A 27,225-nucleotide genomic window follows, 5' to 3' on the forward strand; every position below is an offset into this window, starting at 1 on the left:
TCCATTTTGGGTGTCTTCCTCCCTTTTTGGGTGTCTTCCTCCTTTTTGGGTGTCTTCCTCCATTTTGGGTGTCTTCCTCCATTTTGGGTGTCTTCCTCCATTTTGGGTGTCTTCCTCCATTTTGGGTGTCTTCCTCCATTTTGGGTGTCTTCCTCCATTTTGGGTGTCTTCCTCCATTTTGGGTGTCTTCCTCCATTTTGGGTGTCTTCCTCCCTTTTGGGTGTCTTCCTCCATTTTGGGTGTCTTCCTCCATTTTGGGTGTCTTCCTCCATTTTGGGTGTCTTCCTCCATTTTGGGTGTCTTCCTCCATTTTGGGTGTCTTCCTCCATTTTGGGTGTCTTCCTCCATTTTGGGTGTCTTCCTCCATTTTGGGTGTCTTCCACCATTTTGGGTGTCTTCCTCCTTTTTGGGTGTCGTCCTCCATTTTGGGTGTCTTCCTCCCCTTTTGGGTGTCTTCCTCCATTTTGGGGTGTCTTCCTCCATTTTGGGCGTCTTCCTCCATTTTGGGTGTCTTCCTCCATTTTGGGTGTCTTCGTCCATTTTGGGTGTCTTCCTCCATTTTGGGTGTCTTCCTCCATTTTAGGTGTCTTCCTCCCTTTTGGGGTGTCTTCCTCCCTTTTTACTACAGGTCAGTTGTTCTTTGAGCCGGAGCCAGCAGGGCTGACCGTGGGGGTAGAGATTCAGGACTTGGTCAAGGTGTTTCCTGGGGGATCCCGTCCAGCCGTGGATCACCTCAGCATCGCCTTCTACGAGGGCCAGATCACATCGTTCCTAGGACACAACGGAGCCGGGAAAACCACCACTATGTATGTATTGTACCTAGCCTGGTCTCCCCAGATCTGTTTTGTGCCGTAGTCCACAGGAAGTCCAGGCTACCCCCCAAAAAACCTCTACCTAGTCTACAGAGCACTAACTTTATTGTCCTAATTTTGTGGTCTAGAATATCACCTATACAATATTGAATGATCCTAAATGTTGGAATACAGCTATTAGCGATCGAGTTATCCAGAGAACATGTCTGTGAGGAATAAAGAAGGTTGATAGTGATAGTGACAGAGTGGCTGGTCATTGTGTCCGATTTGGTTCTGGGTGCCGAGATGACTTGACATCATGCTCCTCTTAATCGCATGTGTGTGTGTGTGTGTGTGTGTGTGTGTGCGTGTGCGTGTGTGTGTGTCTCTCTCCAGGTCTATCCTGACTGGTCTGTTCCCTCCTACATCTGGGACAGCCTTTATCAACGGGAGAGACATCAGGACTGACATGGACAGTATCCGCACCTCCATGGGCATGTGCCCCCAGTACAATATCCTCTTCAAACAGTGAGTCCTCCTCCTCTTCCTCCTCCTCTTCCTCCCCCTCTCACCTCCATGGGCATGTGTCCCCAGTACAATATCCTCTTCAAACAGTGAGTCCTCCTCCTCTTCCTCCTCCTCTTCCTCCCCCTCTCACCTCCATGGGCATGTGTCCCCAGTACAATATCCTCTTCAAACAGTGAGTCCTCCTCCTCTTCCTCCTCCTCTTCCTCCCCCTCTCACCTCCATGGGCATGTGTCCCCAGTACAATATCCTCTTCAAACAGTGAGTCCTCCTCCTCTTCCTCCTCCTCTTCCTCCCCCTCTCACCTCCATGGGCATGTGTCCCCAGTACAATATCCTCTTCAAACAGTGAGTCCTCCTCCTCTTCCTCCTCCTCTTCCTCCCCCTCTCACCTCCATGGCTATAAGTCCCAGTACAATATCCTCCTCAAACAGTGAGTCCTCCTCCTCTCCCTCCTCCTCCTCCTCCCCCTCTCACCTCCATGGGCATGTGTCCCCAGTACAATATCCTCTTCAAACAGTGAGTCCTCCTCCTCTTCCTCCTCCTCTTCCTCCCCTCTCACCTCCATGGGCATGTGTCCCCAGTACAATATCCTCTTCAAACAGTGAGTCCTCCTCCTCTTCCTCCTCCTCTTCCTCCCCTTCTCACCTCCATGGGCATGTGTCCCTAGTACAATATCCTCTTCAAACAGTGAGTCCTCCTCCTCTTCCTCCTCCTCTTCCTCCCCTCTCACCTCCATGGGCATGTGTCCCCAGTACAATATCCTCTTCAAACAGTGAGTCCTCCTCCTCTTCCTCCTCCTCTTCCTCCCCCTCTCACCTCCATGGGCATGTGTCCCCAGTACAATATCCTCTTCAAACAGTGAGTCCTCCTCCTCTTCCTCCTCCTCTTCCTCCCCTCTCACCTCCATGGGCATGTGTCCCCAGTACAATATCCTCTTCAAACAGTGAGTCCTCCTCCTCTTCCTCCCCTCTCACCTCCATGGCTATAAGTCCCAGTACAATATCCTCTTCAAACAGTGAGTCCCTCCTCCTCTCCCTCCTCCTCCTCCTCCTGCTCGGCTGTGTCCCAGTACAATATCCTCCTCAAACAGTGAGTCCTCCTCCCTCTCCTCCTCCTCCTCCTCCTCCTCCTCCGGCCATGTGTCCCAGTACAATATCCTCTTCAAACAGTGAGTCCTCCTCCTCTCTCCTCCTCCTCCTCCTCCTCCTCCTCGGCTATGTGTCCCAGTACAATATCCTCTTCAAACAGTGAGTTCTCCTCTTCCCCCTCCCTCCTCCTCTTCCTCCTCCTCCTCCTCCTGCTCGGCTGTGTTTCAGTACAATGTCCTCTCCAAACAGTGAGTCCCTCCTCCTCCTCCTCCTCCGGCTGTGTTTCAGTACAATGTCCTCTTCAAACAGTGAGTCCTCCTCCTCCTCCTCCTCCTCCTCCTCCTCCTCCTCCTGCTCGGCTGTGTTTCAGTACAATGTCCTCTTCAAACAGTGAGACCTCCTCTTCCCTCCTCCTCCTCCTCCTCCTTTTCCTCCTCCTCTTCCTCCTCCTCCTGCTCGGCTGTGTTTCAGTACAATGTCCTCTCCAAACAGAGTCCTCCCCTCCTCCTCTTCCCTCCTCCTCCTCCTCCTCCTCCTCCTCCTCCTTTTCCTCCTCCTCTTCCTCCACCTCCTGCTCGGCTGTGTTTCAGTACAATGTCCTCTTCAAACAGTGAGTCCTCCTCTTCCCTCCTCCTCCTCCTCCTCCTCCTCCTCCTCCTCCTCCTGCTCCGGCTGTGTTTCAGTACAATGTCCTCTTCAAACAGTGAGTCCTCCCTCTTCCCTCCTCCTCCTCCTCCTCCTTTTCCTCCTCCTCCTCCTCCTCCTTGGCTGTGTTTCAGTACAATGTCCTCTCCAAACAAAGTCCTCCCCTCCTCCTCCTCCTCCTCCTTTTCCTCCTCCTCTTCCTCCTCCTCCTGCTCGGCTGTGTTTCAGTACAATGTCCTCTCCAAACAGAGTCCTCCCTCCTCCTCCTCCTCTTCCTCCTCCTCCTGCTCGGCTGTGTTTCAGTACAATGTCCTCTCCAAACAGAGTCCTCCCCTCCTCCTCCTCCTCCTCCTCCTCCTCCTTTTCCTCCTCCTCTTCCTCCTCCTCCTGCTCGGCTGGGTTTCAGTACAATGTCCTCTTCAAACAGTGAGTCCTCCTCTTCCCTCCTCCTCCTCCTCCTCCTCCCCTCCTCCTCCTCCTCCTCCTCCTCTTCCTCCTCCTCTTTTCCTCCTCCCTCTCCTCCTGCTCGGCTGTGTTTCAGTACAATGTCCTCTCCAAACAGAGTCCTCCCCTCCTCCTCTTCCCTCCTCCTCCTCCTCCTCCTCCTCCTCCTTCCTTCCTCCTCCTCCTGCTCGGCTGTGTTTCAGTACAATGTCCTCTTCAAACAGTGAGTCCTCCTCTTCCCTCCTCCTCCTCCTCCTCCTCCTCCTCCTCCTCTTCCCTTCCTCCTCCTTTTCCTCCTCCTCTTCCTCCTCCTCCTGCTCGGCTGTGTTTCAGTACAATGTCCTCTTCAAACAGAGTCCTCCTCCTCCTCCTCCTCTTCCCTCCTCCTCCTCCTCCTCTTCCCTCCTCCTTTTCCTCCTCCTCCTCCTCCTCCTGCTCGGCTGTGTTTCAGTACAATGTCCTCTCCAAACAGAGTCCTCCCCTCCTCCTCTTCCCTCCTCCTCCTCCTCCTCTTCCCTCCTCTCAAACTCCTCCTCCTCCTCTTCCTCCTCCTTTTCCTCCTCCTCCTCCTCCTCCTCCTGCTCGGCTTGTTTCAGTACAATGTCCTCTTCAAACAGTACAATGTCCTCCTCAAACTCCTCCTCCTCCTCCTCCTCCTCCTCTCCTCCCTCTTCCTCCTCCTGCTCGGCTGTGTTTCAGTACAATGTCCTCTTCAAACAGTGAGTCCTCCCTCTTCCCTCCTCCTCCTCCTCCTCCTCCTCCTCCTCCTCCTCCTTTTCCCCTCCTCTTCCTCCTCCTCCTGCTCGGCTGTGTTTCAGTACAATGTCCTCTTTAAACAGTGAGTCCTCCTCTTCCCTCCTCCTCCTCCTCCTCCTCCTCCTCCTCCTCCTCCCTCCTCCTCCTCCTCCTCCTCCTCCTCCTCCTCCTCCTCCTGCTCGGCTGTGTTTCAGTACAATGTCCTCTCCAAACAGAGTCCTCCCTCCTCCTCTTCCCTCCTCCTCCTCCTTTTCCTCCTCCTCTTCCTCCTCCTCCTGCTCGGCTGTGTTTCAGTACAATGTCCTCTTCAAACAGAGTCCTCCCCTCCTCCTCTTCCCTCCTCCTCCTCTCCTCCTGCTCTGTGTTTTTTCCTCCTCTTCCTCCTCTTCCTCTCCTCCTCCTGCTCGGCTGTGTTTCAGTACAATGTCCTCTCCAAACAGAGTCCTCCCCTCCTCCTCTTCCCTCCTCCTCCTCCTTTTCCTCCGCCTCTTCCTCCTCCTGCTCGGCTGTGTTTCAGTACAATGTCCTCTTCAAACAGTGAGTCCTCCTCCTCCTCCTTTTCCTCCTCCTCTTCCTCCTCCTCCTGCTCGGCTGTGTTTCAGTACAATGTCCTCTTCAAACAGTGAGTCCTCCTCTTCCCTCCTCCTCCTCCTCCTCCTCCTCCCTCCTTTCCTCCTCCTCCTCCTCCTCCTCCTCCTTTTCCTCCTCCTCTTCCTCCTCCTGCTTGGCTGTGTTTCAGTACAATGTCCTCTTCAAACAGTGAGTCCTCCTCTTTCCTCCTCCTCCTCCTCCTCCTCCTCCTCCCTCCTCCTCCCTCCTCCTCCTCCTTTTCCTCCTCCTCTTCCTCCTCCTGCTTGGCTGTGTTTCAGTACAATGTCCTCTTCAAACAGTGAGTCCTCCTCTTCCTCCTCCTCCTCCTCCTCCTCCTCCTTGGCTGTGTTTCAGTACAATGTCCTCTCCAAACAGAGTCCTCCTCTTCCCTCCTCCCTCCTCTTCCTCCTCCTCCCTGCTCGGCTGTGTTTCAGTACAATGTCCTCTCCAAACAGACTCCTCCTCCTCCTCCTCCTCCTCCTCCTTCCTCCTCCTCCTCCTCGGCTGTGTTTCAGTACAATGTCCTCTCCAAACAGAGTCCTCCTCTTCCCTCCTCCTCCTCCTTTTTCCCCCTTCCTCCTCCTCCTCCTTTTCCTCCTCCTCTTCCTCCTCCTCCTGCTTGGCTGTGTTTCAGTACAATGTCCTCTTCAAACAGTGAGTCATCCTCTTTCCTCCTCCTCCTCCTTTTCCTCCTCCTCTTCCTCCTCCTCCTGCTCGGCTGTGTTTCAGTACAATGTCCTCTTCAAACAGTGAGTCCTCCTCCTCCCTCCTCCTCCTCCTCCTCCTCCTCCTTTTCCTCCTCCTCTTCCTCCTCCTCCTGCTCGGCTGTGTTTCAGTACAATGTCCTCTCCAAACAGAGTCCTCCTCCTCCTCCTCCTCCTCCTCCTCCTCCTACTCTTCCTCCTCCTGCTCGGCTGTGTTTCAGTACAATGTCCTCTCCAAACAGAGTCCTCCCCTCCTCCTCCTCCTCCTACTCTTCCTCCTCCTGCTCGGCTGTGTTTCAGTACAATGTCCTCTCCAAACAGAGTCCTCCCCTCCTCCTCCTCCTCCTCCTCCTCCTCCTCCTACTCTTCCTCCTCCTCCTCCTCCTACTCTTCCTCCTCCTGCTCGGCTGTGTTTCAGTACAATGTCCTCTCCAAACAGAGTCCTCCATATACCCACTGGCACTTTTCTAGCATCTGAGTAGTCAGTTCAGTCATAGGACTGGCATGTTGATGACATAACAGATTGATGACATAGCAGATTGATGACATAACAGATTGATGACATAGCAGATTGATGACATAACAGATTGATGACATAACAGATTGATGACATAACAGATTGATGACATAGCAGATTGATGACATAACAGATTGATGACATAACAGATTGATGACATAACAGATTGATGACATAACAGATTGATGACATAACAGATTGATGACATAACAGATTGATGACATAGCAGATTGATGACATAACAGATTGATGACATAGCAGATTGATGACATAGCAGATTGATGACATAGCAGATTGATGACATAACAGATTGATGACATAGCAGATTGATGACATAACAGATTGATGACATAACAGATTGATGACATAACAGATTGATGACATAGCAGATTGATGACATAGCAGATTGATGACATAGCAGATTGATGAACGTTTGTTTCCTACAGTTAACAGTTCAGACATGTGTTCACGTGTCTGCTGTAGTGACTGACAACCTCTCTCCCTCCTCTCTGTCCAGTCTGACGGTGGAGGAACACATCCTGTTCTACTCCATGCTGAAGGGCACCTCTCAGGCTGAGGCTCAACAGGCGGTCAATGTCATGCTGGAGGACCTGGGCCTGCCTCATAAGAGAGACGAGGAGGCACAGAACCTCTCAGGTGGGTCAGGCTGGGTGTGTGGGCTTGCCTCATAAGAAAGACAATGAACCTTTCAGGGGGAAGACAATGAGGCACAGGGCCTCTCAGGGGGGAGAACGAGTCACAGGACCTCTCAGGGGGGAGATAACGAGTCACAGGACCTCTCAGGGGGGGTCAGCCAGGTTATCATGGAGACCTCAGGCATGAAACACACTTGTGAGCAGATACTGTTTCGAGGTCTTCCTTTTTTAATATAATATAATATATGCCATTTAGCTGATGCTTTTATCCAAAGCGACTTACAGTCATGTGTGCATACATTCTACGTATGGGTGGTCCGTGGAATCGAACCCACTACCCTGGCGTTACAAGTGCCATGCTCTACCAACTGAGCCACAGAAGGACCACTTTTTTCTTTGTCGAACCTTTGCTGCTGCAAATGAATTACCCAGAGGCCCTAGCAACGTTTCAGATGTTGTAGTGTTTTACCCTGCAAGTTTATTGTGTTTCACCTGAAATAACGTCCGTTCTCAATCTGTGCAGGGGGTATGCAGAGGAAGCTGTCTGTTGCCATGGCATTTGTTGGGGGGTCAAAGATTGTGATCCTGGATGAGCCCACGTCGGGGGTCGACCCTTACTCCAGACGGTCCATCTGGGACCTGCTACTCAAATATCGCACAGGTACGACCCCTCGCCGCTACACCTGGTTTAGACCTGGGAAACCGTGTTTCAGCACTTCTCTAGGAGTAATTCTGTGCCAGGCTGAAGAGAGAAACAGGCAGGTACTCAGGCCTTCAAGGACTGGTGTTTCCCATCCCTGCTCCTCCTTGTCTGCAGCTTGCTTCCCTATCCAAGCACTACAATCAACTCTCTCTAACCGTTGACCCCTGTCTCCCAGGGCGTGCAAGTGTCCCTGTCCACTCACCACATGGACGAGGCTGACCTGTTGAGTGACCTAGCTCCTAGTCCTGACCTCTGAACTCTAACCTCTAACCCCAGGCCGTACAGTGATCCTGTCCACTCACCACATGGACGAGGCTAACCTGTTGAGTGACCTAGCTCCTAGTCCTGACCTCTGACCTCTAACCCCAGGCCGTACAGTGATCCTGTCCACTCACCACATGGACGAGGCTGACCTGTTGAGTGACCTAGCTCCTAGTCCTGACCTCTGACCTCTAACCCCAGGCCGTACAGTGATCCTGTCCACTCACCACATGGACGAGGCTGACCTGTTGAGTGACCGTGTGGCCATCATCTCTAAGGGCCAGCTCCATTGCTGTGGCTCCCCCCTCTTCCTCAAGAACTGCTTCGGGGTGGGATTCTACCTCACCCTGGTCCGACGCATGAAGGACGTGAGGAAAAAAGAGGTGATACACTAGAATAGTATTCAACAGGAGATACACTAGAGTAGTATTCTACAGGAGGAGATACACTAGAATAGTATTCAACAGGAGATACACTAGAGTAGTATTCAACAGGAGATATACTAGAATAGTATTCAACAGGAGAAACACTAGAATAATATTCAACAGGAGATACACTAGAGTAGTATTCTACAGGAGGAGATACACTAGAATAGTATTCAACAGGAGATACACTAGAGTAGTATTCAACAGGAGGAGATACACTAGAATAGTATTCAACAGGAGATACACTAGAGTAGTATTCAACAGGAGATACACTAGAGTAGTATTCTACAGGAGGAGATACACTAGAATAGTATTCAACAGGAGATACACTAGAGTAGTATTCTACAGGAGGAGATACACTAGAATAGTATTCTACAGGAGATACACTAGAGTAGTATTCAACAGGAGATACACTAGAATAGTATTCAACAGGAGATACACTAGAGTAGTATTCAACAGGAGATACACTAGAATAGTATTCTACAGGAGGAGATACACTAGAGTAGTATTCAACAGGAGATACACTAGAGTAGTATTCTACAGGAGATACACTAGAATAGTATTCTACAGGAGATACACTAGAGTAGTATTCAACAGGAGATACACTAGAATAGTATTCAACAGGAGATACACTAGAGTAGTATTCAACAGGAGATACACTAGAATAGTATTCTACAGGAGGAGATACACTAGAGTAGTATTCAACAGGAGATACACTAGAGTAGTATTCTACAGGAGGAGATACACTAGAATAGTATTCAACAGGAGATACACTAGAGTAGTATTCAACAGGAGATACACTAGAGTAGTATTCTACAGGAGGAGATACACTAGAATAGTATTCAACAGGAGATACACTAGAATAGTATTCTACAGGAGATACTAGAATAGTATTCAACAGGAGATACACTAGAGTAGTATTCAACAGGAGATACACTAGAGTAGTATTCAACAGGAGATACACTAGAGTAGTATTCTACAGGAGGAGATACACTAGAATAGTATTCAACAGGAGATACACTAGAGTAGTATTCTACAGGAGATACACTAGAATAGTATTCAACAGGAGATACACTAGAGTAGTATTCAACAGGAGATACACTAGAGTAGTATTCTACAGGAGATACACTAGAGTAGTATTCTACAGGAGATACACTAGAGTAGTATTCTACAGGAGATACACTAGAGTAGTATTCTACAGGAGATACACTAGAGTAGTATTCTACAGGAGATACACTAGAGTAGTATTCTACAGGAGATACACTAGAGTAGTATTCAACAGGAGATACACTAGAGTAGTATTCAACAGGAGATACACTAGAGTAGTATTCAACAGGAGATACACTAGAGTAGTATTCAACAGGAGATACACGAGAGTAGTATTCTACAGGAGACACACTAGAGTAGTATTCTACAGGAGATACACTAGAATAGTATTCAACAGGAGATACACTAGAATAGTATTCTACAGGAGATACACTAGAATAGTATTCTACAGGAGATACACTAGAATAGTATTCAACAGGAGGAGATACACTAGAATAGTATTCTACAGGAGGAGATACACTAGAGTAGTATTCTACAGGAGGAGATACACTAGAATAGTATTCAACAGGAGATACACTAGAGTAGTATTCTACAGGAGGAGATACACTAGAGTAGTATTCTACAGGAGGAGATACACTAGAGTAGTATTCTACAGGAGGAGATACACTAGAATAGTATTCAACAGGAGATACACTAGAGTAGTATTCTACAGGAGATACACTAGAGTAGTATTCAACAGGAGGAGATACACTAGAATAGTATTCAACAGGAGATACACTAGAATAGTATTCTACAGGAGATACACTAGAATAGTATTCAACAGGAGATACACTAGAGTAGTATTCAACAGGAGATACACTAGAGTAGTATTCAACAGGAGATACACTAGAGTAGTATTCTACAGGAGAAACACTAGAATAGTATTCAACAGGAGATACACTAGAGTAGTATTCTACAGGAGATACACTAGAATAGTATTCAACAGGAGATACACTAGAGTAGTATTCAACAGGAGATACACTAGAGTAGTATTCTACAGGAGATACACTAGAGTAGTATTCTACAGGAGATACACTAGAGTAGTATTCTACAGGAGATACACTAGAGTAGTATTCAACAGGAGATACACTAGAATAGTATTCTACAGGAGATACACTAGAATACAGGAGATACATTCAGTAGTATTCAACAGGAGATACACTAGAGTAGTATTCAACAGGAGATACACTAGAATAGTATTCAACAGGAGATACACAGGAGGAGATACACTAGAGTAGTATTCTACAGGAGACACTAGAGTAGTATTCTACAGGAGATACACTAGAATAGTATTCAACAGGAGATACACTAGAATAGTATTCTACAGGAGAGATACACTAGAATAGTATTCTACAGGAGATACACTAGAATAGTATTCAACAGGAGATACACTAGAATAGTATTCTACAGGAGGAGATACACTAGAGTAGTATTCTACAGGAGATACACTAGAGTAGTATTCAACAGGAGATACACTAGAGTAGTATTCTACAGGAGAGATACACTAGAGTAGTATTCACACAGGAGATACACTAGAGTAGTATTCTACAGGAGGAGATACACTAGAATAGTATTCAACAGGAGATACACTAGAGTAGTATTCTACAGGAGATACACTAGAGTAGTATTCAACAGGAGATACACTAGAATAGTATTCAACAGGAGAAACACTAGAATAGTATTCAACAGGAGATACACTAGAATAGTATTCAACAGGAGATACACTAGAATAGTATTCAACAGGAGATACACTAGAATAGTATTCAACAGGAGATACACTAGAGTAGTATTCAACAGGAGATACACTAGAATAGTATTCAACAGGAGGAGATACACTAGAGTAGTATTCAACGGGAGACACACTAGAATAGTATTCTACAGGAGGAGATACACTAGAGTAGTATTCTACAGGAGATACACGAGAGTAGTATTCTACAGGAGATACACTAGAGTAGTATTCTACAGGAGATACACTAGAGTAGTATTCTACAGGAGATACACGAGAGTAGTATTCTACAGGAGATACACTAGAGTAGTATTCTACAGGAGATACACTAGAGTAGTATTCAACAGGAGATACACTAGAGTAGTATTCAACAGGAGATACACTAGAGTAGTATTCAACAGGAGATACACTAGAGTAGTATTCAACAGGAGATACACGAGAGTAGTATTCTACAGGAGAGAGTAGTATTCTACAGGAGATACACTAGAGTAGTATTCTACAGGAGATACACTAGAGTAGTATTCAACAGGAGATGCACTAGAGTAGTATTCAAGAGATGGTGATACACTAGAGTAGTATTCTACAGGAGATACACTAGAGTAGTATTCAACAGGAGATACACTAGAGTAGTATTCTACAGGAGATACACGAGAGTAGTATTCTACAGGAGATACACTAGAGTAGTATTCTACAGGAGATACACTAGAGTAGTATTCAACAGGAGATACACTAGAGTAGTATTCAACAGGAGATACACTAGAGTAGTATTCAACAGGAGATACACTAGAGTAGTATTCTACAGGAGATACACGAGAGTAGTATTCTACAGGAGATACACTAGAGTAGTATTCTACAGGAGATACACTAGAGTAGTATTCTACAGGAGATACACTAGAGTAGTATTCAACAGGAGATACACTAGAATAGTATTCAAGAGATGGTGATACACTACAGTAGTATTCTACAGGAGATACACTAGAGTAGTATTCAAGAGATGGTGATACACTAGAGTAGTATTCAAGAGATGGTGATACACTAGAGTAGTATTCTACAGGAGATACACTAGAGGAGTATTCAAGAGATGGTGATACACTAGAGTAGTATTCTACAGGAGATACACTAGAATAGTATTCAAGAGATGGTGATACACTAGAGTAGTATTCAAGAGATGGTGATACACTAGAGTAGTATTCAACAGGATATACACTAGAGGAGTATTCAAGAGATGGTGATACACTAGAGTAGTATTCTACAGGAGATACACTAGAGTAGTATTCAAGAGATGGTGATACACTAGAGTAGTATTCAACAGGAGATACACTAGAGTATTATTCAAGAGATGGTGATACACTAGAATAGTATTCAACAGGAGGAGATACACTAGAATAGTATTCAAGAGATGGTGATACACTACAGTAGTATTCTACAGGAGATACACTAGAGTAGTATTCAAGAGATGGTGATACACTAGAGTAGTATTCAACAGGAGATACACTAGAATAGTATTCAAGAGATGGTGATACACTAGAATAGTATTAAAAGGGCCAGATAATTGGCTAAGGTGGACAATGCTTATGTTGTCATTCTCCTCTCTCAGAATAACTATGTGCCTCTGAGTGTCTCTGTGTTAAAGAGTGTAAAGGACCTGGTAGAGTGTCTCTGTGTAAAGGACCTGGTAGAGAGTCTCTGTGTAAAGGACCTGGTAGAGTGTCTCTGTGTAAAGGACCTGGTAGAGTGTCTCTGTGTAAAGGACCTGGTAGAGAGTCTCTGTGTAAAGGACCTGGTAGAGAGTCTCTGTGTAAAGGACCTGGTAGAGAGTCTCTGTGTAAAGGACCTGGTAGAGTGTCTCTGTGTAAAGGACCTGGTAGAGAGTCTCTGTGTAAAGGGCCTGGTAGAGTAGCTCTGTGTAAAGGACCTGGTAGAGTGTCTCTGTGTAAAGGATCTGGTAGAGTAGCTCTGTGTAAAGGACCTGGTAGAGTGTCTCTGTGTAAAGGACCTGGTTGAGAGTCTCTGTGTAAAGGACCTGGTTGAGAGTCTCTGTGTAAAGGACCTGGTAGAGTGTCTCTGTGTAAAGGGCCTGGTAGAGTAGCTCTGTGTAAAGGACCTGGTAGAGTAGCTCTGTGTAAAGGACCTGGTTGAGTGTCTCTGTGTAAAGGACCTGGTAGAGTGTCTCTGTGTAAAGGACCCGGTTGAGTGTCTCTGTGTAAAGGACCTGGTAGAGTGTCTCTGTGTAAAGGACCTGGTTGAGTGTCTCTGTGTAAAGGACCTGGTAGAGTGTCTCTGTGTAAAGGACCTGGTTGAGTGTCTTTGTGTAAAGGACCTGGTAGAGTGTCTCTGTGTAAAGGGCCTGGTAGAGTAGCTCTGTGTAAAGGACCTGGTAGAGTAGCTCTGTGTAAAGGACCTGGTAGAGTGTCTCTGTGTAAAGGACCCGGTTGAGTGTCTCTGTGTAAAGGACCTGGTAGAGAGTCTCTGTGTAAAGGACCTGGTTGAGTGTTACAATTATGTTGTCCTTCTCTCTGGCGGAATGAGCGTGACTGTGGATCTGAAAATCTCTATGTGCAAATGTATTTGTGACCACCACCTGGATTCAGTCCTTTGTAACAACATTTTATTTTTATTTTTTACATTGGATAAAGGTAGAGACTCAAAGCTTGAAAATGGTAAATCACACACTACAGTTGAGGAAAAAATGGAAAGTAATTCTACTTTGAAAGTTGATAAACTTGTAACCCCACTTTTGAGAAAATGGCCCTTGAATGTTCAGGTATACCTTTCTCGAGCTCCTACACAGAATATTCACGTAACGTTAATTAGTGAGCCAGCCAGCTAACATTAGCTATACACAGATCGTACATGTAACATTAGCTCGCGAGCCAGCCAGCTAACATTAGCTATACACAGATCGTACACGTAACGTTAGCTAGCGAGCCAGTCAGCTAATGTTAGCTATACACAGATCGTACACGTAACGTTAATTAGTGAGCCAGCCAGCTAACATTAGCTATACACAGATCGTACATGTAACATTAGCTCGCGAGCCAGCCAGCTAACGTTAGATAGCTAGCTAAAAGTAGGATTTAACTTGAAATGAAAACGACTTTCTGACAAAATTAGAAACATATAATACCTGAAAATGGAGCGAGACTCTTACCTGTACACATGGATGAATGTTTCTTCCTCTGTCACGGATGCCATGGTTGCCCTTCGTTTGAAGATGTAATCCGGAGACAGGTGTTTTATCCAACAGTCTTTCTACTTTCTCCACATTTGGAAATGATCTGCTTTGACCGGGCATTCCACTGATTTCAAAACTCGGTCAACTTCTTCCGTGACAAAAGACACCGTTTCTTCGTTTCTTGTCATCTGAAGACTCTACGAAGTCTGGTTCAATTAAAATGTTCTTACCAAAATCAGGGATTTCCTCATCGTCTGATTCATTTTCAGAGTCAGCATGGCACGATCATCCTCCATCGCAATTTTTTCCCAATAGCACTATTAAATATATATATATATTTTGGCCATTTAGCAGACGCTCTTGTCCAGAGCGACTTACAGTAGTGAGTGCATACATTCTCGTACTGTTCCCCGTGGGAATCGAACCCACAACCCAGCCGTTGCAAGCACCATGCTCTACCAACTGAGCCTCACGGGACCACTTCAGGGCAGCAATGACGAGAGCAATAGCTAAACTTTTTCAGGTCTTCATATCTTTCAAAAAATGCAGCGATCGACAGGATTATCCACACATACTTAGCAGCTCGTGTGATAGACAGAAGCATGCTACATGGCAGACCAATCCGAACTCATCTCTCGGCATGCCCAGCCCACTCATTATCTCAGACAATCATAGCTTACGGGAAGGTTCCTGTATTTTTTCGTGGCTAAACCAACTAGGCTCGTTATATTATTTAACCATTTCATTCGTATTTACAGACGACATACAAGTTTTTGTTATTAGGGCACATGATAGTTCAGATGTTCCAGAATGTAATTTCTGCCCCCCAAAAATATTTAAAAAATGTTATAAACAAAACCTCTCATGTGAAATATGGACGTGCAACATACACCTTTCTTGAAACGGGTCCAATTTTAAAGTGTTGTTGTTTCTTCTCTCTCCCTCTTTCTCTGTGCTTCTCTCTCTCTCTGTCTATCAGAATGAGTGTGACTGTGCCTCAGAGTGTTCCTGTACCTGTTCCACCTGCACCAAGGTGAAAGAGGAATCCCAGGGCCAGTCCCAGCAGCTGGAGAGAGCTCTGGATGGTGGGGAAGTGTGTGTGATCGTGTGTGTGTGTCTAGATACTCTAATCAACCACTGGTTCTGTAATATTCACTCCATGTCCATCCTCCCTCATTATCAATACATTATCAATACATTATCAATACATTATCAATACGTCAATCAAACAATCTATCTACAAAACCTTTATCTTCTCCCAGGTGACGTGGACAACATCACCACGCTGATCCATCACCACGTCCCAGAAGCCAAGCTGATCGAGGCCATCGGCCAGGAGCTGACCTTCCTTCTGCCCAACAAGGGTTTCAAGCACCGGGCCTACGCCTCTCTCTTCAGAGAACTAGAGGAAACACTGGGAGACATGGGCCTCAGCAGCTTCGGCATCTCTGACACCTCACTGGAGGAGGTGAGAATGGGGGTAGGGGAGATAGGACTGGGGAGTAGGGGAATCTGGTGGGGGAGATGAGACTGGGGGTAGGGGGAATGTGATAGGGGAGGTGAGACTGGGGATGAGGGGAATGTGATAGGGGAGGTGAGACTGGGGATGAGGGGAATGTGATAGGGAGGTGAGACTGGGGGTAGGGGAAGACAGGACTGGGGAGGAGGGGAATGTGATAGGGGAGGTAGGACTGGGGATGAGGGGAATGTGATAGGGGAGGTGAGACTGGGGATGAGGGGAATGTGATAGGGGAGGTGAGACTGGGGATGAGGGGAATGTGATAGGGGAGGTGAGACTGGGGATGAGGGGAATGTGATAGGGGAGGTGAGACTGGGGATGAGGGGAATGTGATAGGGGAGGTGAGACTGGGGATGAGGGGAATGTGATAGGGGAGGTGAGACTGGGGATGAGGGGAATGTGATAGGGGAGGTGAGACTGGGGATGAGGGGAATGTGATAGGGGAGGTGAGACTGGGGATGAGGGGAATGTGATAGGGAGGTGAGACTGGGGATGAGGGGAATGTGATAGGGGAGGTGAGACTGGGGATGAGGGGAATGTGATAGGGGAGGTGAGACTGGGGATGAGGGGAATGTGATAGGGGAGGTGAGACTGGGGATGAGGGGAATGTGATAGGGGAGGTGAGACTGGGGGTAGGGGAAGACAGGACTGGGGAGGAGGGGAATGTGATAGGGGAGGTAGGACTGGGGATGAGGGGAATGTGATAGGGGAGGTGAGACTGGGGGTAGGGGAAGACAGGACTGGGGAGGAGGGGAATGTGGTAGGGGAGGTGAGAATGGGGGTAGGGGAGATAGGACTGGGGAGGAGGGGAATGTGGTAGGGGAGGTGAGAACGGGGGTAGGGGAGATAGGACTGGGGAGGAGGGGAATGTGGTAGGGGAGGTGAGACTGGGGGTAGGGGGACTGGGGAGGAGGGGAATGTGGTAGGGGAGGTGAGACTGGGGGTAGGGGGACTGGGGAGGAGGGGAATGTGGTAGGGGAGGTGAGAATGGGGGTAGGGGAGATAGGACTGGGGAGGAGGGGAATGTGGTAGGGGAGGTGAGAATGGGGGTAGGGGAGACAGGACTGGGGAGGTGAGAATGGGGATGGGGGGACTGGGGAGGAGGGGAATCTGGTGGGGGAGGTGAGACTGGGGGTAGGGGGACTGGGGAGGAGGGGAAGGTGGTAGGGGAGCTGGGACGTGCGCAGTTGCGTCCTCGATGTGTCTGTCTTCATTTGTAGCCTGTCAGAAAGACCCTATCACTTTATGGAGAGCCATGTGAGTGAGAGCCGCTTCGGATTGCTTAGTACTCAGGAAGAAGGGCACAACTCGGCACTCCAGGCTGAAAAAGGCATGGATATTTTTTTGTTTGCATTACGGCCACACAAAGGGGATGCCGGAAGTGAAATCTGAGGCATTATCAAGTGCTTATCAAATTGTGAATGAGAGAATGATGTAGTGTGTACATGTCACGCCCTGACCTTAGAGAGCCTTTATATTTCTCTATTTGTTTAGGTCGGGGTGTGATTTGGGTGGGCATTCTAGTTTGTCTGTTTCTTTGTGGGCCCGGGTATGGTTCCCAATCAGAGGCAGCTGTCTATCTTTGTCTCTGATTGGGAGTCATACTTTGGCAGCCTTTTTCCCCACCTGTGTTGGTGGGTAATTCTTTATTTTCTGTGAGTGTTTGTGTGCGCCACGGTTGCGTCATGTTCGGTTTCTGTGAAGGTTCTGTGAAGGTTTACAAGCACGTGGAATTACAAGCACACTGCACCTTGGCTCATCTATGAGGGAGTTTGAGGACAGTGACAGTACATCCTGCGCAAAAAAACAAAGCAGAGCTGATACCGCAACTTTTTTTCAAGTCATCATTAGTCTCGTCATGCAGCCTTACAATGTATTAAACATCAAAACAAACAGCCCAACGTTTATAGAACAACTTACATGAATAGCTGTATATTAAGCAGATAGGAGGACCTATTTATTTGTTAACCGCTCAAGTTACATTAACCTGTTGCGACGTGCAATCCCGTATCCGGGAGCGTAATTATAGCCTCAAGCTCATTACCGTAACGCAACGTTAACTATTCATGAAAATCGCAAATGAAATGAAATAAATATATTGGCTCACAAGCTTAGCCTTTTGTTAACAACACTGTCATCTCAGATGATCAAAAAATGCTTTTCAACCATAGCTACACAAGCATTTGTGTAAGAGTATTGATAGCTAGCATAGGATTAAGCATAGCATTCAGCAGGCAACATTTTCACAAAAACAAGAAAAGCATTCAAATAAAATCATTTACCTTTGAAGAACTTCAGATGTTTTCAATGAGGAGACTCTCAGTTAGATAGCAAATGTTCAGTTTTTCCAAAAAGATTATTTGTGTAGGAGATATCGCTCCGTTTTGTTCATCACTTTTGGCTAAGAAAAAAAATAACTTTTTTCCAAATTTATTTTATTTTTTTTTACCTTTATTTAACCAGGCAAGTCAGTTAAGAACAAATTCTTATTTTCAATGACGGCCTGGGAACAGTGGGTTAACTGCCTGTTCAGGGGCAGAACGACAGATTTGTACCTTGTCAGCTCGGGGGTTTGAACTCTCAACCTTCCGGTGACTAGTCCAACACTCTAACCACTAGGCTACGCTGTCGCCGCCAATATATTGACAGAAACATGGCAAACGTTGTTTAGAATCAATCCTCAAGGTGTTTTTCACATATCTATTCGATGATAAGTCAGTCGTGGCAGTTTGGTTTCTCCTCTGTTCAAAATGGAACAATGCACGCACCTGGAGATTACGCAATAGTTTCGACGGAGGACACCGAGCGGACACCTGGTAAATGTAGTCTCTTATGGTCCATTCTCCAATGATATGCCTACAAAAACGTCACAATGCTGCAAACACCTTGGGGAAAAGACAGAAAGTGTAGGCTCATTCCTTGCGCATTCACAGCCATATAAGGAGACATTGGAACACAGCGCCTCAAAAATCTGTCTCACTTCCTGTATGAAATTTCATCTTGGTTTCGCCTGTAGCATTAGTTCTGTGGCACTCACAGACAATATCTTTGCAGTTTTGGAAACGTCAGAGTGTTTTCTTTCCAAAGCTGTCAATTATATGCATAGTCGAGCATCTTTTCGTGACAAAATATCTTATTTAAAACGGGAATGTTTTTCATCCAAAAATGAAATACTGCCCCCAGAGGTTCAAGAGGTTAATAACTGTATATTAAGCATCTCGGAGGACCTATTTCTTTGTTAATGTTCAACACAGAATAGCCACGTGTGTCCGCACTCCCTCAAATCGTTTGGAGAATTTTTTTATATTTTATTCAGCTTTGTTCAATTGTATTCTTCATACTATAAAATAATGCCACGGAATTAGAAGGAAATCTTGTCTGCTAAATGAACTAGTGTAGCCCACAGCCGTATGGCACAGCCAGATCAGGACCTAACAGAAGGATTGACTCAGAGGATTCTATTCTGTTCTTTTGAAATAGACTACATTTTCTTCATATCATGTTTCTTTAGACCTGTCTAAAATAAATAATGGATTTATTGTGAAGGTGTAGAATATATTACATGGATTTATTAGACTTTTTAAAATGTAGATCTGTAGGTCTGCATCAGTGGCTTGTAGGCTGTGTGTGGAAGCCAGGATATGGTAAATGTGTTTATGTTAATTAACGGTAAATTACCGTGAGACCGACCGTTATTTGCTTGACAATCACCGGCCGACGACATTTCATGACCGCCACAGCCCTACTCGGGATCATGGTGAAACTTGGCACACATGTTCAGGGGTAAAAGAGTAGGTGGCCTGTATTCTATTTGAACACATACGTTGGGTCCAAATGAATAGCTGATGTTTCTTCCTTCCAGATCTTTCTGAAGGTGACAGCAGATGGGGAAGAGGCAGCAGCCAATGCCAAAACTCCAGGTAAATACCACACGCACTGTCCCTACAGTCTACTCCTCTCCAATGTACCAGACTCACTGTCCCTACAGTCTACTCCTCTCCAATGTACCAGACTCACTGTCCCTACAGTCTACTCCTCTCTAATTTACCAGACTCACTGTCCCTACAGTCTACTCCTCTCCAATTTACCACACTCACTGTCCCTACAGTCTACTCCTCTCCAATTTACCACACTCACTGTCCCTACAGTCTACTCCTCTCCAATTTACCAGACTCACTGTCCCTACAGTCTACTCCTCTCCAATTTACCAGACTCACTGTCCCTACAGTCTACTCCTCTCCAATTTACCACACTCACTGTCCCTACAGTCTACTCCTCTCCAATTTACCAGACTCACTGTCCCTACAGTCTACTCCTCTCCAATTTACCACACTCACTGTCCCTACAGTCTACTCCTCTCCAAGTTACTCAGACTCTGTCCCTACAGTCTACTCCTCTCCAATTTACCAGACTCACTGTCCCTACAGTCTACTCCTCTCCAATTTACCAGACTCACTGTCCCTACAGTCTACTCCTCTCCAATTTACCACACTCACTGTCCCTACAGTCTACTCCTCTCCAATTTACCAGACTCACTGTCCCTACAGTCTACTCCTCTCCAATTTACCAGACTCACTGTCCCTACAGTCTACTCCTCTCCAATTTACCAGACTCACTGTCCCTACAGTCTACTCCTCTCCAATTTACCAGACTCACTGTCCCTACAGTCTACTCCTCTCCAATTTACCAGACTCACTGTCCCTACAGTCTACTCCTCTCCAATTTACCAGACTCACTGTCCCTACAGTCTACTCCTCTGTTACCAGACTCCTCTGTCCCTACAGTCTACTCCTCTCCAAGTTACCACACTCACTGTCCCTACAGTCTACTCCTCTCCAAGTTACCACACTCACTGTCCCTACAGTCTACTCCTCTGTCCCTACAGTCTACTCCTCTGTCCCTACAGTCTACTCCTCTGTCCCTACAGTCTACTCCTCTCCAATTTACTTCCTACCTTCTTTTTCCAACTTATGAATGTTCCTCTTTTAAGTAGTTTCTGTTGTGTTGTTGTTGTCGACGATGACGGTGTTGTTGTTGTGAAGTGTCATGGTGTTGTGTTGTGAGGTGTTTTTGATGTCTTGTGAACTGTGGACCACCCTACCATAGAACAGTGGATGTTGCTGAAGAGAACCAAAAGCTGCAGTAAAGTTGGTGTGGAGGAGGGTGAACCTGAAGGTTAGATTCCGCCACTTAGCCTGCCTGTTTTCACACCAGGCGCTTGCCTAGAGACATTTAAATGGTTGGCGCCTTTAGTCTGGCAAGACAAGACTCAAAGTATCACTTTGGCTAAGCATGTAAGTCAGACCAAGCGAGACTATCTTTCCTGAAATCATAAGCTAATGCTTTAGCTCAGCAAGCTAACACAGTTTGAGGAACCCTATGCCTAAACCTTAACCTTTGAACCTGCCGGGCAAATATATCCACTTCCTAATGACTGTCTTCTCCTACTTTACACAGAGGCTAACGGTCTGAAGCAGGCCAACGGTGGGGGTAACCATGACGACGACAGCGCTGGGAAAGGGTCGAGTCAGGTCAAAGGAGCCAATCTGGTCATGCAGCAGTTTCTGGCCCTGCTGGTCAAGAGGTTTCACCATGCTACCAGATCATACAAAGACTTCCTCGCACAGGTTTTGGACTACAACTAGATAGAGGGAGGGATGGTGGGGGGTGGGGAGGAGGGTGGGATGGGTGGTGGGTGGGAGGGTGGGGGGGTGGGATGGAGGGAGGGAGGGTGGAGGGGTGGGGGTGGGATGGAGGGAGAGATGGAGGGATGGTGAGATGGGAGGGTGTGATGGGTGGTGGGTGGGATGGAGGGAGGGATGTTGGGGTGGAGGGAAGGAGGGAGGGATGGAGGGTGGGAGGGTGTGATGGGTAGTGGGTGGGATGGAGGGAGGGATGGAGGGTGGGAGGGTGTGATGGGTGGTGGGTGGGATGGAGGGATGTTGGGGTGGAGGGATGGAGGGATGGTGGGAGGGTGGAAGGGTGTGATGGGTGGTTGGAGGGAGGGAGAGATGGATGGAGGGCGGGATGGGTGGTGGGAGGGTGGGAGGGTGGGATGGGTGAGATGGGTGGTGGGAGGGTGGGATGAGTGAGATGGGTGGTGGGAGGGAGGGAGAGATGGAGGGATGGTGGGATGGGTGGTGGGAGGGATGGATAAAATATAGATGGGAAGGTATTCTGTTCATAAAGCACTTCCTGGCCCTGCTGGTCAGGGGCTAGGGGCTAGGGGATGGTTTGGGATTCAGAGTTAGAATATTATACCAGGTCAGGTCACATAGGGTCAGAGTAAAACTGGGATGGTATCCCTTTGAGTAACAGTGTGAATGGTTTCATGCCCCCAGATCGTCCTGCCTGCTAGCTTCGTCCTGATAGCCCTGATCTTCACCATGATCGTGCCTCCGTTCGGAGAGTACCCCCCCCTCATCCTCACTCCCTGGATGTATGGAAAGCAGCTAACTTTCTTCAGGTTAGTCTTTCGCAGTACGGAGAATGATACAGGCAACTCACCAAGAGAACCCAACACAGGCTTTTAATCTCAATGTCTGAATACTCTGATCCTGGCTGGTCCTGATCTCATGGTCTTGGACCAGCCACCTGAATTGTTTTGTGCTTGCAGATGCATCACATTATATTAGGTATCTAACCAGCAGGTCATGACCCTGGTCTTCCTGTTCTCATCACATTATATTAGGTACCTAACCAGGAGGTCATGACCCTGGTCTTCCTGTTCTCATCACATTATATTAGGTATCTAACCAGCAGGTCATGACCCTGGTCATCCTGTTCTCATCACATTATATTAGGTATCTAACCAGTAGGTCATGACCCTGGTCTTCCTGTTCTCATCACATTATATTAGGTATCTAACCAGCAGGTCATGACCCTGGTCTTCCTGTTCTCATCACATTATATTAGGTATCTAACCAGCAGGTCATGACCCTGGTCTTCCTGTTCTCATCACATTATATTAGGTATCTAACCAGCAGGTCATGACCCTGGTCGTCCTGTTCTCATCACATTATATTAGGTATCTAACCAGCAGGTCATGACCCTGGTCGTCCTGTTCTCATCACATTATATTAGGTATCTAACCAGTAGGTCATGACCCTGGTCTTCCTGTTCTCATCACATTATATTAGGTATCTAACCAGCAGGTCATGACCCTGGTCTTCCTGTTCTCATCACATTATATTAGGTATCTAACCAGTAGGTCATGACCCTGGTCTTCCTGTTCTCATCACATTATATTAGGTATCTAACTAGGAGGTCATGACCCTGGTCGTCCTGTTCTCATCACATTATATTAGGTATCTAACTAGGAGGTCATGACCCTGGTCGTCCTGTTCTCATCACATTATATTAGGTATCTAACCAGTAGGTCATGACCCTGGTCTTCCTGTTCTCATCACATTATATTAGGTATAATAATAATAATATATGCCATTTAGCAGACGCTTTTATCCAAAGCGACTTACAGTCATGTGTGCATACATTCTACGTATGGGTGGTCCCGGGAATCGAACCCACTACCCTGGCGTTACAAGCGCCATGCTCTACCAACTGAGCTACAGAAGGACTACATCTAACCAGTAGGTCATGACCCTGGTCTTCCTGTTCTCATCACATTATATTAGGTATCTAACCAGCAGGTCATGACCCTGGTCTTCCTGTTCTCATCACATTATATTAGGTATCTAACCAGCAGGTCATGACCCTGGTCTTCCTGTTCTCATCACATTATATTAGGTATCTAACCAGTAGGTCATGACCCTGGTCTTCCTGTTCTCATCACATTATATTAGGTATCTAACCAGCAGGTCATGACCCTGGTCTTCCTGTTCTCATCACATTATATTAGGTATCTAACCAGTAGGTCATGACCCTGGTCTTCCTGTTCTCATCACATTATATTAGGTATCTAACTAGGAGGTCATGACCCTGGTCGTCCTGTTCTCATCACATTATATTAGGTATCTAACCAGTAGGTCATGACCCTGGTCTTCCTGTTCTCATCACATTATATTAGGTATCTAACTAGGAGGTCATGACCCTGGTCGTCCTGTTCTCATCACATTATATTAGGTATCTAACCAGCAGGTCATGACCCTGGTCTTCCTGTTCTCATCACATTATATTAGGTATCTAACCAGTAGGTCATGACCCTGGTCTTCCTGTTCTCATCACATTATATTAGGTATCTAACTAGGAGGTCATGACCCTGGTCAGTCCTGTTCTCATCACATTATATTAGGTATCTAATCAGCAGGTCATGACCCTGCTCGCGCCTGTTCTCATCACATTATATTAGGTATCTAACCAGTAGGTCATGACCCTGGTCTTCCTGTTCTCATCACATTATATTAGGTATAATAATAATAATATATGCCATTTAGCAGACGCTTTTATCCAAAGCGACTTACAGTCATGTGTGCATACATTCTACGTATGGGTGGTCCCGGGAATCGAACCCACTACCCTGGCGTTACAAGCACCATGCTCTACCAACTGAGCTACAGAAGGACTACATCTAACCAGTAGGTCATGACCCTGGTCTTCCTGTTCTCATCACATTATATTAGGTATCTAACCAGCAGGTCATGACCCTGGTCGTCCTGTTCTCATCACATTATATTAGGTATCTAATCAGGAGGTCATGACCCTGGTCGTCCTGTTCTCATCACATTATATTAGGTATCTAACCAGCAGGTCATGACCCTGGTCGTCCTGTTCTCATCACATTATATTAGGTATCTAACCAGCAGGTCATGACCCTGGTCTTCCTGTTCTCATCACATTATATTAGGTATCTAACCAGTAGGTCATGACCCTGGTCTTCCTGTTCTCATCACATTATATTAGGTATCTAACCAGTAGGTCATGACCCTGGTCGTCCTGTTCTCATCACATTATATTAGGTATTTAACCAGCAGGTCATGACCCTGGTCGTCCTGTTCTCATCACATTATATTAGGTATCTAACCAGGAGGTCATGACCCTGGTCTTCCTGTTCTCATCACATTATATTAGGTATCTAACCAGTAGGTCATGACCCTGGTCTTCCTGTTCTCATCACATTATATTAGGTATCTAACCAGTAGGTCATGACCCTGGTCGTCCTGTTCTCATCACATTATATTAGGTATCTAACCAGTAGGTCATGACCCTGGTCGTCCTGTTCTCATCACATTATATTAGGTATCTAACCAGTAGGTCATGACCCTGGTCTTCCTGTTCTCATCACATTATATTAGGTATCTAACCAGTAGGTCATGACCCTGGTCTTCCTGTTCTCATCACATTATATTAGGTATCGAACCAGCAGGTCATGACCCTGGTCGTGCTGTTCTCATCACATTATATTAGGTATCTAACCAGTAGGTCATGACCCTGGTCGTGCTGTTCTCATCACATTATATTAGGTATCTAACCAGCAGGTCATGACCCTGGTCGTCCTGTTCTCATCACATTATATTAGGTATCTAACCAGCAGGTCATGACCCTGGTCTTCCTGTTCTCATCACATTATATTAGGTATCTAACCAGCAGGTCATGACCCTGGTCTTCCTGTTCTCATCACATTATATTAGGTACCTAACCAGCAGGTCATGACCCTGGTAGTCCTGTTCTCATCACACTTATAGTCAGGTGCATACATTCTCGTAACCAAGGTCATGACCCTGGTCTTCCTGTTCTCATCACATTATAGAAGGTACATCTAACCAGTAGGTCATGACCCTGGTCTTCCTGTTCTCATCACATTATATTAGGTATCTAACCAGCAGGTCATGACCCTGGTCTTCCTGTTCTCATCACATTATATTAGGTATCTAACCAGGAGGTCATGACCCTGGTCGTCCTGTTCTCATCACATTATATTAGGTATCTAACCAGCAGGTCATGACCCTGGTCGTCCTGTTCTCATCACATTATATTAGGTATCTAACCAGTAGGTCATGACCCTGGTCTTCCTGTTCTCATCACATTATATTAGGTATCTAACCAGCAGGTCATGACCCTGGTCTTCCTGTTCTCATCACATTATATTAGGTATCTAACCAGCAGGTCATGACCCTGGTCTTCCTGTTCTCATCACATTATATTAGGTATCTAACCAGTAGGTCATGACCCTGGTCTTCCTGTTCTCATCACATTATATTAGGTATCTAACTAGGAGGTCATGACCCTGGTCGTCCTGTTCTCATCACATTATATTAGGTATCTAATCAGCAGGTCATGACCCTGCTCTCATCACATTATATTAGGTATCTAACTAGGAGGTCATGACCCTGGTCGTCCTGTTCTCATCACATTATATTAGGTATCTAACCAGCAGGTCATGACCCTGGTCGTCCTGTTCTCATCACATTATATTAGGTATCTAACCAGCAGGTCATGACCCTGGTCTTCCTGTTCTCATCACATTATATTAGGTATCTAACCAGTAGGTCATGACCCTGGTCTTCCTGTTCTCATCACATTATATTAGGTATCTAACTAGGAGGTCATGACCCTGGTCGTCCTGTTCTCATCACATTATATTAGGTATCTAACCAGTAGGTCATGACCCTGGTCTTCCTGTTCTCATCACATTATATTAGGTATAATAATAATAATATATGCCATTTAGCAGACGCTTTTATCCAAAGCGACTTACAGTCATGTGTGCATACATTCTACGTATGGGTGGTCCCGGGAATCGAACCCACTACCCTGGCGTTACAAGCGCCATGCTCTACCAACTGAGCTACAGAAGGACTACATCTAACCAGTAGGTCATGACCCTGGTCTTCCTGTTCTCATCACATTATATTAGGTATCTAACCAGCAGGTCATGACCCTGGTCGTCCTGTTCTCATCACATTATATTAGGTATCTAACCAGCAGGTCATGACCCTGGTCGTCCTGTTCTCATCACATTATATTAGGTATCTAACCAGCAGGTCATGACCCTGGTCGTCCTGTTCTCATCACATTATATTAGGTATCTAACCAGCAGGTCATGACCCTGGTCTTCCTGTTCTCATCACATTATATTAGGTATCTAACCAGTAGGTCATGACCCTGGTCTTCCTGTTCTCATCACATTATATTAGGTATCTAACCAGTAGGTCATGACCCTGGTCGTCCTGTTCTCATCACATTATATTAGGTATCTAACCAGCAGGTCATGACCCTGGTCGTCCTGTTCTCATCACATTATATTAGGTATCTAACCAGTAGGTCATGACCCTGGTCTTCCTGTTCTCATCACATTATATTAGGTATCTAACCAGTAGGTCATGACCCTGGTCTTCCTGTTCTCATCACATTATATTAGGTATCTAACCAGCAGGTCATGACCCTGGTCTTCCTGTTCTCATCACATTATATTAGGTATCTAACCAGTAGGTCATGACCCTGGTGGTCCTGTTCTCATCACATTATATTAGGTATCTAACCAGTAGGTCATGACACTGGTCTTCCTGTTCTCATCACATTATATTAGGTATCTAACCAGTAGGTCATGACCCTGGTCTTCCTGTTCTCATCACATTATATTAGGTATCGAACCAGCAGGTCATGACCCTGGTCTTGCTGTTCTCATCACATTATATTAGGTACCCTGGCGTTT

The 27,225-nt window shown here is 46.3% G+C and overlaps 1 protein-coding gene across 2 annotated transcripts in view; it reads left to right on the forward strand.

Moving 5' to 3' along the window:
* LOC118378592 (retinal-specific phospholipid-transporting ATPase ABCA4-like) overlaps positions 1-27,225 on the forward strand; it is a 140,470-nt gene that overhangs the window by 60,310 nt on the left and 52,935 nt on the right. Inside the window, exons 21-31 of one of the 2 annotated variants that reach the window (XM_052475962.1) lie at positions 629-806; positions 1,188-1,319; positions 6,581-6,720; positions 7,243-7,380; positions 7,885-8,066; positions 15,075-15,180; positions 15,358-15,563; positions 19,477-19,534; positions 20,721-20,789; positions 21,072-21,241; positions 21,956-22,080. In XM_052475962.1, coding sequence (XP_052331922.1) covers positions 629-806; positions 1,188-1,319; positions 6,581-6,720; positions 7,243-7,380; positions 7,885-8,066; positions 15,075-15,180; positions 15,358-15,563; positions 19,477-19,534; positions 20,721-20,789; positions 21,072-21,241; positions 21,956-22,080 — 1,504 coding nt within the window. The remainder of the gene's footprint in view (positions 1-628; positions 807-1,187; positions 1,320-6,580; positions 6,721-7,242; positions 7,381-7,884; positions 8,067-15,074; positions 15,181-15,357; positions 15,564-19,476; positions 19,535-20,720; positions 20,790-21,071; positions 21,242-21,955; positions 22,081-27,225) is intronic. The other variant, XM_052475963.1, reaches the window with a different exon arrangement.

The sequence above is a fragment of the Oncorhynchus keta genome, chromosome 23, assembly GCF_023373465.1.
Source record: "Oncorhynchus keta strain PuntledgeMale-10-30-2019 chromosome 23, Oket_V2, whole genome shotgun sequence".
Lineage (NCBI taxonomy): Eukaryota > Metazoa > Chordata > Actinopteri > Salmoniformes > Salmonidae > Oncorhynchus > Oncorhynchus keta.